The 16,942-nt window shown below is 37.7% G+C and overlaps 1 protein-coding gene across 1 annotated transcript in view; it reads right to left on the reverse strand.

Moving 5' to 3' along the window:
• The window catches only part of LOC107665532 (A disintegrin and metalloproteinase with thrombospondin motifs 2), a 152,676-nt gene extending 138,292 nt beyond the window's left edge, over nt 1–14,384 (reverse strand). Inside the window, exons 1-2 of the mRNA XM_016456446.1 lie at nt 14,231–14,384; nt 11,733–12,124 (exon numbers count right to left, since the gene is read on the reverse strand). Of these exons, the coding sequence (XP_016311932.1) occupies nt 11,733–12,124; nt 14,231–14,315 (477 nt within the window). The 5' untranslated portion in view covers nt 14,316–14,384. The remainder of the gene's footprint in view (nt 1–11,732; nt 12,125–14,230) is intronic.
• Between the last annotated feature and the right edge of the window lie 2,558 nt (nt 14,385–16,942).

Below are 16,942 nucleotides of genomic sequence, written 5' to 3' on the forward strand. Positions count from 1 at the left end.
CCCCAAACTGCCTGTTCGGCCATGGCTTCCTAGTCTGCCTGCACCGCCATGGCCTCCTGAACTGCCTGCTCCGCCATGGCTTCCTAGTCTGCCGGCTCCGCCATGGCTCCCCGAGCTGCCTGCTCCGTCATGGCCCCTGAGCTCCCTGTGCCACCATGGCACCCTGGACTGCCTGATCCGCCCTGGAGGTATTCCCCGTGTCCTAGTCCTGCAGCAGCCTCCAGGGCGCCCACCCCCTGGGGGAGTAATGTCAGACTCTGTTTCTGTTTTGTGTGTGTTTTCTTCCCCCTCGTGCTCCATGTTATGTTTATGTCCTTATTTGGTCTTCCTGTTTCCTGTTGCCATTATGTTCCCTGATTAGTTCCATTAGTTCCAGCTATTAATTATCTTGATGTGCTACGTGTGTTCCTGCCTGCTTTCTGCTTTGTGAAGTCTGTGTATATCTGCAATTCCTTGTTCCTCGCTCCAGCACGGTAGTAGAAACGTGACACGTGACACATGTCTGTAGGAGACTCCCAAAACAATATTAGGAACCTTAAAAATGGCATAATAGGGCCGCTTTAACTATAATAACTCTGTTATGAACACAAAGCAATGCACTGCAATGTTGCGATTCCCATCTTTTGAAAGTATCTGTGAAGATTTTACGATTCAGGATGGTGCACATGAGCGCCCCCTATGAGGTTACTAGAGCAGACTGAGCACTGGCAGACTATGCATTATAACATAGGACAATAGTATTTAATAGTGTATTGAATGTTGTCAATGTTGTCAATAACATTATACAGTGATCCAGTGAAAAACTTAAGTAATTTATTGAAATGATCAAGCTACAAATAGTGAAATATGTGTAATTATGGTCAGTTTTATGACCTTATAATAGTTGTATTATACTTAAATGGAATATATTGGTGTTTATTTTACTGTGAGACTTATTAGTGCTCAAATAAGTGGTACCACCAGTACTTATAGTGCTATTTTTCACTTAATGCATTATAATGTAGGACAATAGCACTCAATAGTGCATTGAATGTTGCAACAAGTTAGTGATCCAGTGGGAAACTTAAGCCATTTATTGAAATTATCAAGCCATAAATAGTGAAATCTGTTTAACTTATAACAGTTTTTTGTTATTATTATAATTTTTACTACTAACCCAATTTATATTATTATGGCATATATTGGAGTTTATTTTTACTGTGAGCATTATTACCGCTAAAATAAGTGGTACCACCAGTACTTACTAGTAGGGATGCACCGATACTGAGCTCCTGTACTCGTACTCGTACTCGTTAAAATGCCCCGATACCAAACTCCGATACCACACAGCATGTGATAAGCGCCATATTCAAACAAAGAAACACCGACATTTTCCAAGCCATTTCAATGACAAAAAAATGTCCCAATCATTTGATTTTGTAAACTATTCGATACACATAATAATAAAATACTGTATAGTTAAATAGTTATTTTAGTTATATTAGTATATTGCTACAAACGTAACACCAATGTAAGAACAAAATGTATGCAATTTAAACTGGATACGGAGGAGTCATAAAATAAGCAGGTTAAACTCACAGCACATGCGGTATTTACTGACTGTGAATGGAGATGTCAATCATCAGCTGCGCGCGTGAACGCTGCGCTTTTGCATGAATCCCGCCGCAACCATCTTTTGCCAAATGATAAGTACACTACTATTGTCAGACTTTTGTTCCCATTTTGTTGTTTTCCTCCCTATGTGTTCCTAGTTTTCTCGCTTGTGTAATTATGCCTTTTTTTGGTTTTTCCTGTTTCCTGTTCCCATTATGTTCCCTGATTAGTTCCATTAGTTCCAGCTGTGTTATTAATTATCTTCATTTGCTCCTGTGTATTTAAAGTGTTCCCGGTTCTTAGTTCTTCGTCTGGTATTGTTCGTCAATGATGTGCTACGTGTGTTCCTGCCTGCTTTGTGAAGATTAAAGTCTGTGTATATCTGCAATTCCTTGTTCCTCGCTCCAGCACGGTAGTAGAAACGTGACACATGTAAACCTACTGTAGGAGACTCCCAAAACAATATTAGGAACCTTAAAAATGGCATAATAGGGCCGCTTTAACTATAATAACTCTGTTATGAACACAAAGCAATGCACTGCAATGTTGCGATTCCCATCTTTTGCAAGTATCTGTGAAGATTTTACGATTCAGGATGGTGCACATGAGCGCCCCCTATGAGGTTACTAGAGCAGACTACTATCTGGCAGACTATGCATTATAACATAGGACAATAGTATTTAATAGTGTATTGAATGTTGTCACAGGTTGATATAACATTATACAGTGATCCAGTGAAAAACTTAAGTAATTTATTGAAATGATCAAGCTACAAATAGTGAAATATGTGTAATTTTGGTCAGTTTTATGACCTTATAATAGTTGTATTATACTTAAATGGAATATATTGGTGTTTATTTTACTGTGAGACTTATTAGTGCTCAAATAAGTGGTACCACCAGTACTTATAGTGCTATTTTTCACTTAATGCATTATAATGTAGGACAATAGCACTCAATAGTGCATTGAATGTTGCAACAAGTTAGTGATCCAGTGGGAAACTTAAGCCATTTATTGAAATTATCAAGCCATAAATAGTGAAATCTGTTTAACTTATAACAGTTTTTTGTTATTATTATAATTTTTACTACTAACCCAATTTATATTATTATGGCATATATTGGTGAGCAGGTGAGCATTATTACTGCTAAAATAAGTGGTACCACCAGTACTTAGTGCTATTTTTCACTTTTTATTATATATTTACAGTTTATATGTCAATATTCTTTGTTTTCAGATCTGCACTTTACTGTTACTGTTTTTTTAATTATTCACAAATAATTCAAAGTGGGCTTGATATTGACTTAACTTACTCACTTTTCTTTTGCAGCTGTCTACACCAACAGCTAGACCTGCAAGTACTGCAGCAGGAAGCAGAACATACTGAGGTCAAACATGGTCTACAGGGTCAGGAAGGTCCTCCTGTGCCTCAATGATGAACGCAACTGCTTTATCGAGTACCATGAAGCAGTTGCCTAAGTGACTGGAATTGTGACACGTGAAAAAGAAAAAAATGTTCCTAAATAAAATAAAATAATTTCCTAAATAAATATACTATTAAGTTTATAAATGTTTTAATAAATACTTTTTATTATTTTATGTATGTGTCTTATATTTTTGTATATATCCACTTTTTGGAAAAACAAATTACCCTAGTTCGTCAAAGAAGTAGTTGCCTAAGTGATTTTGACACATGAAAAAGAAGAAATGTGCCTAAATAATATTCTATGAAGTTTAAATATGTTTTATGTGTTTATTTATATTTTATATATGTGTCTTATATTTTAAATATATACACTTTTTTGGGGGGGAGAAATTACCATAGACTGGCGAGGAACCATATATGGTAACTTCATTGACCTTGATTTGCAACATAAAAATTTTTTTTTTTTTTAAGTCACAAAAGTTCAAAAGTCTTGTAATAGCCTCCAATAACACTGCAGGGTTGACATTTTGAATTTCCTAGTATTTCAATGAGTGCCCTATAAAGGGTTAACATATTTGAATTGTGTGTACATATTTGGGACATGTAATATGTTTTGCAAGTTTCAGTACTTCGATATTCAACAATTTGCCAGTTAAAAGTGAAAAGTGAAAATGCAATGATTACAAATTTTGGATTCAGACAGATAGATGGACAGACAGACAGATAGATCAAAACTTTTGGGTTGATGGGCCGCTTTAACTATAATAACTCTGTTATGAAAACAAAGCACTGCACTGCAATGTTGCGATTCCCATCTTTTGAAAGTATCTGTGAAGATTTTACGATTCAGGATGGTGCACATGAGCGCCCCCTATGAGGTTACTAGAGCAGACTACTATCTGGCAGACTATGTGGCATTACCTCACCAAAGTGTAGAGTTGGAGGCATGAACTAGAAAGATATTTGGGAGGCCCTATCATCACTGTGTCCTTGAACAAGGCACTTAACCTCGCATTCCTCCTGGGTGGCTGGACCTGTGTTGTAGCGTCTAGCTTTTTCTTGTGCAACCTGCTTCTATCTTAAGAAGCAAACAAAACTGGAGAATGCATGCAAGAGTGAGAAGGAATGAATAACTGGATTACAGACAAGTGAAGCCATCTTTTTAGCAGAGAGATTGTGAAAAATAGCACAGGAACATGAGAGGCAACAGATCTCACCACAGCAGGAACCCATGGAGTGAGATTCTTCACTCGCCGTGGAAGAGGAACATAAAGCAGCAAGCATGATGATTAGCACGTTACCAGAGCAAAAAAGCGCAGAAGATACACATATTCTTAAATAGTCATGTTTTAATATGGGGAGGTTTTGTTTTTATTGAAGAAAATCCAATAACCCTGCTGAAACAACCAGCATATGCTGTGTTTCCTAGAAGACTTTTAACTAGCGTATTCCTTCGGCAATTAGCTTCACTATAAAGAACCAGGCCACTCCAATTTGTTATTTAATAGCACGTAAATACTGGTCCACCAGCTAGACCAAGCTTTAGCTACTGTAGTTAAAAACTGTCATTTATATGGATGGGAATGCTGATAGATTTCTCCAGGTTTTACAGACCCTCTTTGATCTAAACCAGCACCAAACCAGTACTAACTATCATAAACTAGCTTGGACCACCATGCAAATTCATGTTTTCATTACACTAGAATTAATTGCTTTGAAAAACTCTTGGAGCTTGGAGACTCATGGGACGATCTGAACTGGAAATGAACTAAGGCATCAGAAATTGCTTGAGTAAGATTAAACCGATCTCTAATGCTTCTGTAAACAATTGTTTGATGCACAGCATGTTACAGGAATTATGACTAGAAAAATATTTTGGTGGGGTACTTGCCTTTGGCAGATTGGAAAGCTTTGTCTTGCATCATAAGCATGGAAACATTCTTGGTGTTTGGGACAATGTTCTGATGCTTAACTTCTGGCCAAATTCATTTAATTACAGAAAAAAATTTTATTTAACATATTAACATATTTGGATTGTGTGTACATATTTAGGACATGTAATATGTTTTGCAAGTTTCAGTACTTCGATATTCAACAATTTGCCAGTTAAAAGTGAAAAGTGAAAATGCAATGATTACAAATTTTGGATTCAGACAGATAGATCACAACTTTTGGGTTGATGGGCTGATTTTACTGTGCATTAATAAGAGAGTCAAGTGTAAGTCAGTCACAGCCAAAAACTTAAGACACTTCAATCATGGTTCAAACCAAAACAACACTGTTTTTACTCCATCAATAACAAAAACAAATGAAACACATCAGCATCTGGAAGCCTGGAGGTGTGAATGCGTACAAAACAGTGTGATATCGTCCTGTTTTGCTGCTTATAAAACTGCACCAACTACACCTCCCAACAGATAAATGAAGGGAGTGAGAAGAAGACTCTCAGGAGCTCCAGGTAAACAAGCTGCTAAATGTTCTGCGCTAAGCATCAAGGCCCATGGATATTGGGTGAGACACACCGGTCATCCATTCTGGACCAGAAAGGGCTAAATCAGGTCAAACACCTCAAAAGATGTGATTTTGATACCTTTGTTTTTGTGTGTGTGTGTGTCAGTAACACTGTGTTTCTGACACCTTTGTGACACAATTTTTGTGACTCTCCAAACTTGTTAATATTCAGTTTATGAAGAAAAAGCAGCTTTAATTTGGTAAACTAGCACAGGCTCAATAACAACAACCATTTGCAACTTCATCACAATTATCCTGTTGGAACAACAGCACTCTTGTCTGTATGATGTTGCTTTATAATTTAATGAAAGAATATAAAACTCCCATAATAGACTTTAAAGAAGAAGCTGGGCACTTGGGCAATTGTTATATTTAATATCCAGTGTACTGCAACATCACTTTGTGTCATTTATTTTCTTGTCATTCCAGCAATTTCAATTTTATGTCTGTAAGTTCTAATAAAGAATATATAGCAAACACATTTTACAAGTACATTTGTGCATTTGGCAAAGTGACTGACATGATTTTTTTTTTATCAGTTCATGTGTTCCTGGGGAATCAAACCCACAACCTTGCCATTGCTAATGTCAAAGAAATACAGATGATAATGCTGATACAGACATAAATCTTCTGCTATTAAAATTTCATCTACATAATGTCTTTGCTCATGTGGAATTTCCTCATGTACCAAAGTACCAAAGGGAAGTCCCTTGTCTTTTTTATGTGTTCAGTGCACAAACTGTGAAATGGCTGCTGAATTGCAGTCAGTAGGAATTGGTAATTGCAGGTTATGAGAAACATTCCTGCCCTCGCGCTGAGCTGCTGACTGGCTGATAAAAGCCTCTTGATTGAGTAATTGTGCGTTTGAGAGCCACATTGCAGGGCGGAGTCTGTAATCATAGCATAATCTCTTGTTCGTTCATGCCCAGCACCAGCCAATTCACACAAATTCAAACAAAAGGGGTCAATAACAGCTGCTCAGCAGAAAATTGATATAATGATTATACTCAGAAGTAAATGGCACTTGTGCTCCGCTAACTCAGCTCACCATCACAGTTATATACATGGTGACGCTAGAGCTTTTTGCTCAAGAAATTAAGTAATCAGCCTACAGTGTTTTCAGACTTAACCACCTGTGTCATTACCGGATCATCAACTCTTAAAATGACCAATTGACTCTGTTCAGTTGTTAAAAGTGTTATTTAATAACTCAGTGGCACTTATGTGACTTGAAATGGTTTAAGCCTGGAGCAGACCCATCTTAAACTACAGGAATGAGATTAGCTGGGTGAGATCAAGTAATGCTTCAGAACTTCAAGCCAACCGTGAGTAAAAGTGAAGCAAGTGAAACAGATGTTCCACAACATGTAAGGCGAATGGAGTGCTAATGTTCCTCGTGGGACTCTATTCATCACCTCGTCAAAATTAGACACGCTGCCGTACATGTGTTCCAAGTGTTAAGGAAAAAATTAGCTCTTCCAACAGGTCCTAAGGTATCAAAGGGATCTATAGTGGTACTGCATTTGACAAATGCCAATAACCATATCTAAAGGGGAGTGCACACTGTAATTTGCAGCAACAAATTAACTGATAGTCCTTTATTTTGAATAAAAGGGTGTTGTAGATAAATAGATAGACAGACCGACCAGACCAACCAAAAGACAGACAGATATACAGATAGATAGATAGATAGATAGATAGATAGATAGATAGATAGATTTAAGCAGTTTCCCTATTAGTGAGGATATTGTCGCTCTGTGAGTAAAGTCAAACATGATTGAATCTAGTGAACAGCTTTGCCTTTTGGTGCTGATGCTGCTGTCAACTAACGCCAGCAATGCACACTATGATGATGGGCAGAGGGTCTGATTGATGGTATGAGAGCACTACTGGATGCAGATTTGCCCCAAGAGATGAGAAGAGGCAAGAGTATAATTGCATCGGGCAGTGAAGTGAGTGAAAGGATTAGGCCTTGGCCACTCTTCAGCACACCCATATAAAAGACTGTCCCCCCTGGGAAGAAGTGCGCTGGCCTGCTTGTGTACGGAAACCAAAGTGCCGACAGCACCATTCGTCTTCGATACGCCTCTCCTCCCCTGCCTGTTTGCTATCTTAGCCTTGGCCTTGTCTTTCACCAACCATGGCATGTCCTCTCCGATCCTGCACAGCTGCTCAACACTGTCTCTGTCTTCATTAGTCTGACCATATTACGAGCGCAAGCTTCCCTCAGGGTGTGTGGTGGTGTCTTTCACCTGTCTGTTTCCACTTTCCTATCTGTTTGGTTCTCTGAATGCTGTCCTGTGAAAAAGTTAGCTGTTCGTTTAGTTGCAGTTAAAAGATGCCAACTGGCTCACCACCAAGATTATGGACAAAAAAAGAAAGTAGTAAATATTAAACAAACAGTTCTGCCAAAAATGAAATTTCTGTCATCATTTACTCACCCTCATGTCGTTCCAAACCCGTATGACTTTATTTCTTCTGTGAAATAAACAATTCAATATTTTGAAGAATCTTCAGACAGTTCATAGTGACCACAGCTGCTAAGCTCCAAAAAAGCACCAAAAAGAAGCCATATAACATATTTCAAAACTTTTGAAGCCATATAATGTTTTCTGTGACTGGAATCACGAAACCCTGCTTTTTTTATAATCCAGATCAAACACTATATATAAAAAAAAATTTAAGTAGCACTTTCAAACCAAGCAGCTTTCTGTTGGTCAGTACAGCGAATTTGCATTACCAACTTGATTGTATTAATTTAATTAATCATACAAAACAAAAAGAGGTGACCAGTCACAATGGCATTCAAATAATCTGTTTTGTCAGCTTTTTAAAACATACAGTATATAAAGAGAGTCACTGCCTTTTGTTGCTTTCATTGTCTATATTAGAAAATGGCACCTCGTCATCTAGTGAGTAGACAGGCTTAATTTTTCTAGCTTGTAAAAACAATAAAGACTTTTCCCTTGAGTCTCTGTAAGTGCTAGCGTAACCTGCAACATCGGGCCATGCCCCACAATAAAACAGATGTATGCACAGTCAACATTTTGCTATTATTAAAGGATATCTTGGCCTCTGTCATTTTATTACAAAACAGAATGTGTACAAATAGGCCTCTCAGCTTATAAGAGTCTTGTCATGACTAATCTAAAACTAAGCCCTTAAATGCAAACTGTAGTACACATGTACACTCCCAGAAACACGCCATTGAAAACCTTAAAACAACCTTTAGCAATTAAAACTATAACATCCCAAAAGACTGCATGTGTCTGCACACACATTCTATTGTATATTGTATCGATAAACACCTGTTGATAAACCGTACAAATAATTTTCAGTTCTGCCTTACTAAACAAGACCCTCTGATTATCATGGATACATCCCACCTCTGACTGTAAACCATGTAAACCTCTGATTTGTTGAAAAATATGGTTTTGGAGAAAACATAATATCACATAAGTGGATTTCTCTTCAGCCTACGTGACCTCGTGCTCGATGAGCAGATGTTTTGATTTCTTGCAGTTCCAGATATTCTGAAGATATGGAACAATGAGTTTCCACGTGTTTTTTGAACAACAAGTGGTTACTGCAATGTCTACCTACTTCCATCTGGCTGCTTTCCTGTCTCATTAAAAAGCATTATATAGAAGCTACTGAACGCTTGCCACTACAAAAACCTGATTGTAAAATGAAAACCAAAAACAAGCTTCCGAATACATGTAAATCAGGGTGTAACTTCCCTGATCTGTCTCTCTGAATATTCTGAGCTACCCAAAATACACTTAAAATACACTCAAAATACATTGCCATTAGCATGGCCACTCTTCATTCTGCAACATAATCATGTTTACAAAAGCTCTTCTCTACAAACAAATTTCTGAAATATCAAGAGGCATGAAGCTAAGGTTGCATTTTTTCTCTCTGTTGAGGAGTATCGCCCTCAGAGGAAATGGGGTTACTGAGGCTGTTTTATATGCAAGATGCCCACGGCTGTAGCCCTGGATGACCCTGAGTCCTGTGGGCACTTTGCCCACTGGAGCGTGCATACGCAAGCACATACAAACTGACACAAGTGTGGACATACCTGTGCACAAGCACATAAACACACACACACAGTATATACAGAAATGCCTGTAAGCTCTTCATATGGGGCATTTATACAGGTTATGATATAAAGAGCAATGAAATGCTACAGGCTTCAACAGACACAAACATGCAAATGAAACATAAACAAGAGACATACAAACATACCAACTGGAATACTATGTTTTTTTGTTATAATATTTTCAGAGTTCATACTTATTGCAACTTCATTGTATTTAAGTGCAATTTTATACAACATTTAATGTACTTGAAATATATTTTAAATTCACCATTGGATATATTTACGTGCAAGTATTAGTAATACTGATATTAAAATGAAGTTCAGTGAAACTAACTCTGTAACAATCTGTTTTGCATATTTATTATAATCCTAAATGTACTCATACAGTACTTCAGTCTACATATCTTGACAGTACCTTTCAATGTCTAATTAATACATCATTATAATGATCATTTTTAAGTGTGTGTGTGTGTGTGTGTGTGTGTGTGTGTGTGTGTGTGTATGTGTATGTATGTGTGTGTGTGTGTGTGTGTGTGTGTGTGTGTGTGTGTGTGTGTGTGTGTGTGTGTGTGTGTGTGTGTGTGTGTGTGTGTGTGTGTGAATATGTGTGTGTGTGTGTGTGTGTGTGTGTGTGTATATGTATCTATGTATTGCTCACGTTTTACAATCAATAAAATGTGCACTTTTTTCCACAAGGGCTATTGATGCTTCTACCAGTATATTCTAAGAGACCAACGGAGCAGACACCCTCACTGGTACTATGTACTTAATTTCTACATCATCTATTTGACCTCTTAGTTTAATCTGTTTATAAAGATTCTTCATTCTTCATTTATTTTCTTATTCTCTTTCTTGTTGTATAAAGATGTCAGCCACAGGGGGCGTATGGATCTCATGATCTCTGACAGACTCTCTGAGCTTCTCATTTGGGCCCGTTCCTCTGCTCCAATCCTCACATCTGTCGCTGCCATAAACACAGATCTCAGTACACACAAGTCATAAAGCACACTCTACCACTCAACTATTTATTTGCCTTTCAGCTTGTATTAGGAATATCTAGGAAATCTATGACTACTGCATACACTAAGAGAACATTTCAGTAGTTTGTTGAAGAGACAGATAGTTTTAGGTAGCTCCATGGCTCACTGTAAATACTCAAGACAAAAGACAAAAATTTAGGCTAGACCATAAAGGACCTTAGCAGGACCCTCATTACAGAGTCACATCCCTTAAAGGAAAAGTTCCCCCAAAAATGAAAATTTGCAGGAAAATTTACTCACCCTCAGGCCATACAAGATGTAGATGATTTTTTTTCATTGGAACAGATTTGGAGAAATGTAGCATTACATCAATTGCTCACCAATGGATCCTCTGTAGTGAATGGGTGCCATCAGAATGAGAGTCCAAACAGCTGATAAAAACATCACAGTATTTGTTTAGATCTGATCTAATCTGTTTTGATCTGTGCATATTTCTCTCCTGATTCAGATGAGATGACTTTTGTAATGGAGGAAGCAGAATAGAGGACTTTGAAGTTTGAAGGTTTGAAGTTTTGAAGTTTAAAGTTAAAAAGTTCTTGATGCATTTGTTTATTACAAATACGTGACTTTTCACTTCACAAAACATTAATTGATGGACTGAAGTCTTGTGGATTATATGTGGATTATTGTGATGTTTTTATCAGCTGTTTGGACTTTCATTCTCACGGCACCCATTCACTGCAGAGGATCCATTGGTTCTGATGAACTCATCTACATCTTGGATGGCATGAGGGTGAGTAAATATTCAGCAAATATACATTTTTGGGTGAACTATTCCTTTAACATTGGATCTGGTATTTCTATGCATGAAGTAAACAACTTAAGAGCACCTTAAAATACCTATGCATAAGAAATCTATATATACTTGATAACCCCGAAAAAACACCCAATTTGCACACTGATTGAATATAGGAAGGATTCAACTCTTCTTTTTCATTAAAGTTTGTTTTCGATGATAGCGATTTTTAATTGTATTGATTAGATTCATGACGGGTTTGTGTGAATTAAGCAGACATACTGGACACCACACAAAATGAAGGCCAAAGTGGCCACTTACCAGGCCGTCACAGTTACTAATAGCTACGGAGGCTCCCTGTATGTCTGTAATGTCGCCAACATACATGCAGTCGCTCTTCAAAAGCTCGGAGTGTGTGCCGTCGGATTCCTGCCACTCCATCTTGGCTCCGGGGGCCACCAGGCGCGTGTTGCGATGCAGACGCAGGTGAAACTCCCGGCCGAAGACTGTGACGTTGTAGTACAGTCGCTCAGGCGTGCCTCCTCCGGACTCATGGTGGGCGTGGTCGGACGATGCCGCCTCTCTTCTCCAGCGCCTACGGAACTGCCCATCTGCTGGACCAACCGATACCGCATGGGACAGAAAGCGGCCTTCTGCATCAGTAAGAACGGGCTTCACCAATCCATAGTCCCCCAGAACATGCTGCAGGGAATCTGCGTTGAGTTAGACACAAAGATAGTCAGTCAGACAGCACACATTGGTTGTAGTGCATCAGCATCTATAATGAATGTCACTACACTGTTGACTTTCATGTGATGGTTTGCAGAAACAATGTTTCTCCTCATTCAATTTTTTTTGTTGACACTTGAAATGCACATTCCTTTCCATGCAGCAAGTAAATGCACATGAGCAATGGGTCAGATAGGTCCAGGTGAAGAAACACATTAACACTTGTTTGACACCATCATTTCCATTTAATTTCATCATTTAATGATGCCTGTTTGTGCGCCGATTGTGTGAGACTTTATGAAAAGTGTGTGTTGTTCTGTGTCTGTAATAATACATCTGCCTGCCTCCCATCAAGAAATACAAAGATAAATAAAATGTATCATTCACAATATGTCTTATTGTTTTCAATGACAGCCAGATGCATGATAGACGCATTTACAATATTGACATATATAAAAGGAGAAACTCAACAACAGACTCACGTAGGGGAAAAACAAAAGTAACTGACTTAATTTATCTCAGAAGAAGATCCCTCATCCTAAATGAGTGTCACAAAACCTAGTGAGCAACCTACCAAGGCAGCATTTCAGGCATCACAGGCACATTCAGTTCAGCTCAGCTGATTTCAAACACACCCGTGATGCTCAGAAATGTTCCATGCATTCCCATAAATGTTGCATGCACCCTTAATGCCAAAAATACTCCACTCACCTATGTTTCACCAAAAATTCTGCACATACCTAAACCTATGATACCCAAAAGTGCCATATGCACCTATAATACACAATAATATTTAATTCACCTGATACACAAATTTGCGGCACACAACTATGATACCTAAAAGAGCCACATGCACCTGTAATATTTTATGCACCTGATGCACAAAAATGCTCCACTCATCTATGATTCCCCAAAAATGCTGAACACACCTATGATGCCTAAAAATTAAGCTCAAAAAAGCTTCTCTTCCATATTATGCTCATATAATGCACACACCCATGATACCCTATAATGCAACTGATGCAAAATTCTGCACATACTTATGATGCTTGAAAATGCTTCACTTACTTATAATTCTAAAAAAAATCTGCACACACCTATCATTCCTAATAATAATTCATGCACATGGTGCACAAAAAAATTGCACACACCTATGATGCCTAAAATTATGCTCGAAATTCTTCAATTACTTACAATGCTCAAAAATGTTGCATACACCTATGATAGCCAATACTATATGCAACTGATGCACACAACTATGATGCTCAAAAAATCCTCCACTCACCTAAGATGCCCACACTTATGATGCCTAACAATCTCAAAATGCTTCAATTATCTATGACTCTCAGAACCCTATGATGCCCAACAATGTTGTCTAGGTAAACAACTCGCTAAGTTTTGAGACAGCCGATTTGTCAGTTCAAAGTGATGCTGAGCTCTGCATGTGCATCTCTGAAGAGAGCACTTACTGCACATTTAATACAGTCTCTAATTTACAAATAACCATTACAAGTCACCAACAAACCGAAAGTTAGCATAAACAAGTAACCTTCAAATCTGTCTCTTCCAGAATCAAAAGTTCCGTTTCAGAGCTTTAGTTTTTTGTTTTGTTTTTCTTTACGCAAAACGCACGTTTTGTTTAAATGTTCCCAAATGATGAGAACAGAACGGGGACATTTTTATTATTATTATTTGAAATCAATATCCTGCAATACTTCCGCTCTCAGAAAGATCAATATTGCTAGAGCGTCCGTCAAAGATCGCAAACGCAAGGCAAAAACACCCAAAACATTTCCACTACACCAGAGCTGCGCTGAGAATTCATTTCAGCAGCATGTGAAACAAACACACTTCACAACAAACCAACAAACAGTAATGACACAGCACACGAGAATGCTACGGCTGTTTATATTTCCTAAAGGTCCAGAGAATAATTAAAAAGATCAGAAATAGCCAGTGCCACAAGTTTCTCTCACACAGGCATGGAGACAGTGCGCAAACATCCAGGTCTGATGCGCACTGGGGTGGTACCGGGCAAGACATCTTGCGATGGGATGAAAGTGTAAATAGGTAAAGGCAGCCGCACGTACCTATGCTACTGGAGATATAAAGGCCGTTCGTCTGCAGAAAGATCGGCAGTGTGATTAAGATAGTAAATCCGGCCGCGAAATCCATGGCAGCTCCGAACTGCGCAGGTGAGAGAGACGGACTTTGGGATCCAGCGTGTTAAAGTTCCCTGCGCGACCAGCAACCAGCCGCCCGCAACTTACTGCAAAGTGCACTAGGAGAGAGTCTCTCTGTCTCTCTCTCTCTCTCTCTCTCGCTCTCTCTCTCTCTCTCTCTCTCGCTCTCATACACACACACACACACCCTCTCCCTCCTCACCGACTCTACTAGGTTTCTCTGTCAACACCTGGATGCGCGCACATACAAGCCGAGCACAGTGCTGAGCGACAGTGGGATGCAGAATCATTTCAGACAGCGCGGCAATATACATATTGCTATTTCGCATTCTTCCGCATGTAAATACAATTTTAAGGACTTCAAACTGCACGTGTGAGTGACTGCTTCATTTTTAAAACGTCGCTGCTTCATGTCTGAAACTTTTACAAATAAAATGCTGATTGTGTGAGGTTGTATTCTTCACGACCTGCTCAAACTTTTTGCAGGGCTTCATCACGTTCAGTCACAGCATCATCAACTAGAGCAATAGCGCCCCCTTGAACACGCACACAGACTGTCACTTATTCAACACTAGTCACAGGTAGGCTCAAGCAGCACTTCATCATCACCAAACCAGAAATGCGTTAATCATACTACACTTATTTTTATCATTAATATTAACTAAAAATACTTTTTTATTTACATTGGAAGAACAACAGTGTCTTCCACACAAATGTATAAAATATTACACACAACATTATAAATATATTTTATTATGAGCCTCTATCAAACATGAGAAAGGTGATAGGTTATATGCCTACCTGGTAAATCTATGTGAGAATTAAACAATGAAGAAAGAAAGAAAGTATATTAGTATACAAAAAGTAAATTCTATTAAAAAAATATCTATTAAAAGCATGATATTGCATGATATGTAAAACATTATATTCTTGAAAAAAGACATTTCAGTGTATCATAATTCTTGAGAGGCCCTTTAATGGATACAATTAATTAAAATAAATAAATAAACAAATGCAAGCAAACAAACAAATAATACATTTATTTATTTATTTACTTACATCCTTCTTTTAAAATACCATATTTCAGTACACTGTAATTATTATTATTTTTTTTTTAAGTTGCAAATAAAAAATATTGTAGTACAGTTTATAAGAAAATGCTATTTCAGTGCATTTTGGAAATGTTCACATTTAATTTAATGTGTTACTTGCTGTTTCTTTGTAATTATATGGGAAACTTTTTACTACACCAATCAGTGTAGTTGCATATGACTATTCAGTTCTTAAGCCCTATACTTGATTTAATGAAATGTCAGAGCATGTCACTGAGAATGAGATATATCCTTATTCTCAGGTATAAAAATGTTTCCTTATAATAATATTCTTCTGCGGATGGTAAGATGATATTGAACACAAATAGAGAGTTAGCTCATATAGAGCATGTAGTTTGTAGGATTGAATTTAGTGCAATTTCAGTAAGAATTCTTAATGTAATTTATATTTAATTTATATCAGGAATAGAATTGTTCTAAAAAGGCAGATGAGCAGATAGCCTTTCTGAGATGCGGACAGAGAATGTCCTTGGTAGGGTCAAACACATGGCATCCATTCGTTTGCATGTATTAACATACCTAATGAGCGATGGGATGGATTTTAATTTTGCTCTTGAAAGGTTAGACTCCTGAGCATCAGGTTTAGAGAGTGTCAGAATTAATCTGACATACTCATCACAGTTTTTCTGAATTGCTAAAACACTAAACCCCAATCTCTGAACCAAATTCTCACTAGCTTAAACCAATTTGTCGAATAAAGCACTCTTTCTGCTAAACTTTAAACATGTTCAGGCAGTTAGGCTCTATTTGCAAATCTCATGCACTCTTTTTGCAAAAATCTAAACACATTCTCATTCACTTAAACACGTCACACTGTGATGCATTTGTGCTGCAAAATGCTAAACACAAGCAGCAAAAGTTAAACACAACTAAAGCACAGCTGTCATCGTTTGCACACAACGATTCAAAATTGTTCATTGTTGTTTCTAATGATGTGATCAAACCAACTGTACAAAATATGAGCCAGTTCAGAGTGCACAAGTGACAGGTGACTGAATGATGATACGAACAATAGATGGAAACAATCTGAGAAAGAGAGGAGGAAGAGTACATGTAAGAAGTAGAGGATGAGGAGGAAGAGGATGAGGAGAGAAAGGTTTAGAGACTGTTATCAAGGCTGGATCTGTCAGACAAGAGGGTTTTTTCTCTTTGTCTAGCAAAAAAGACAACATCACTTGTGATGTGGACAAAGAGAGTCAGAGGGTTCGTGAATTTAGTTTGAGTATTTAGATTTGTGTTTAAGGCTTTGAGAAAATGAGTGATGGTTTCAAGAAATGTGTTTTAGCAATTCAGAAAAATTGTAAAAAGCTGCCAGGCAGTATTGCTAATTCAATGCTATCAGTGCTACAGTATTGATAAAAGTACTTGAAAACATGCATAAGCTGTTACTGCATATTTGCAGATATATATATACATATATATATATATATATATAGGCAAGGCAAGTTTATTTATATAGCACATTTCATACACAATGGTAATTCAAAGTGCTTTACATAAAAGAAAA

Source organism: Sinocyclocheilus anshuiensis, unplaced genomic scaffold (assembly GCF_001515605.1).
Source record: "Sinocyclocheilus anshuiensis isolate Anshui unplaced genomic scaffold, SAMN03320099.WGS_v1.1 scaffold607, whole genome shotgun sequence".
Taxonomy (NCBI): domain Eukaryota; kingdom Metazoa; phylum Chordata; class Actinopteri; order Cypriniformes; family Cyprinidae; genus Sinocyclocheilus; species Sinocyclocheilus anshuiensis.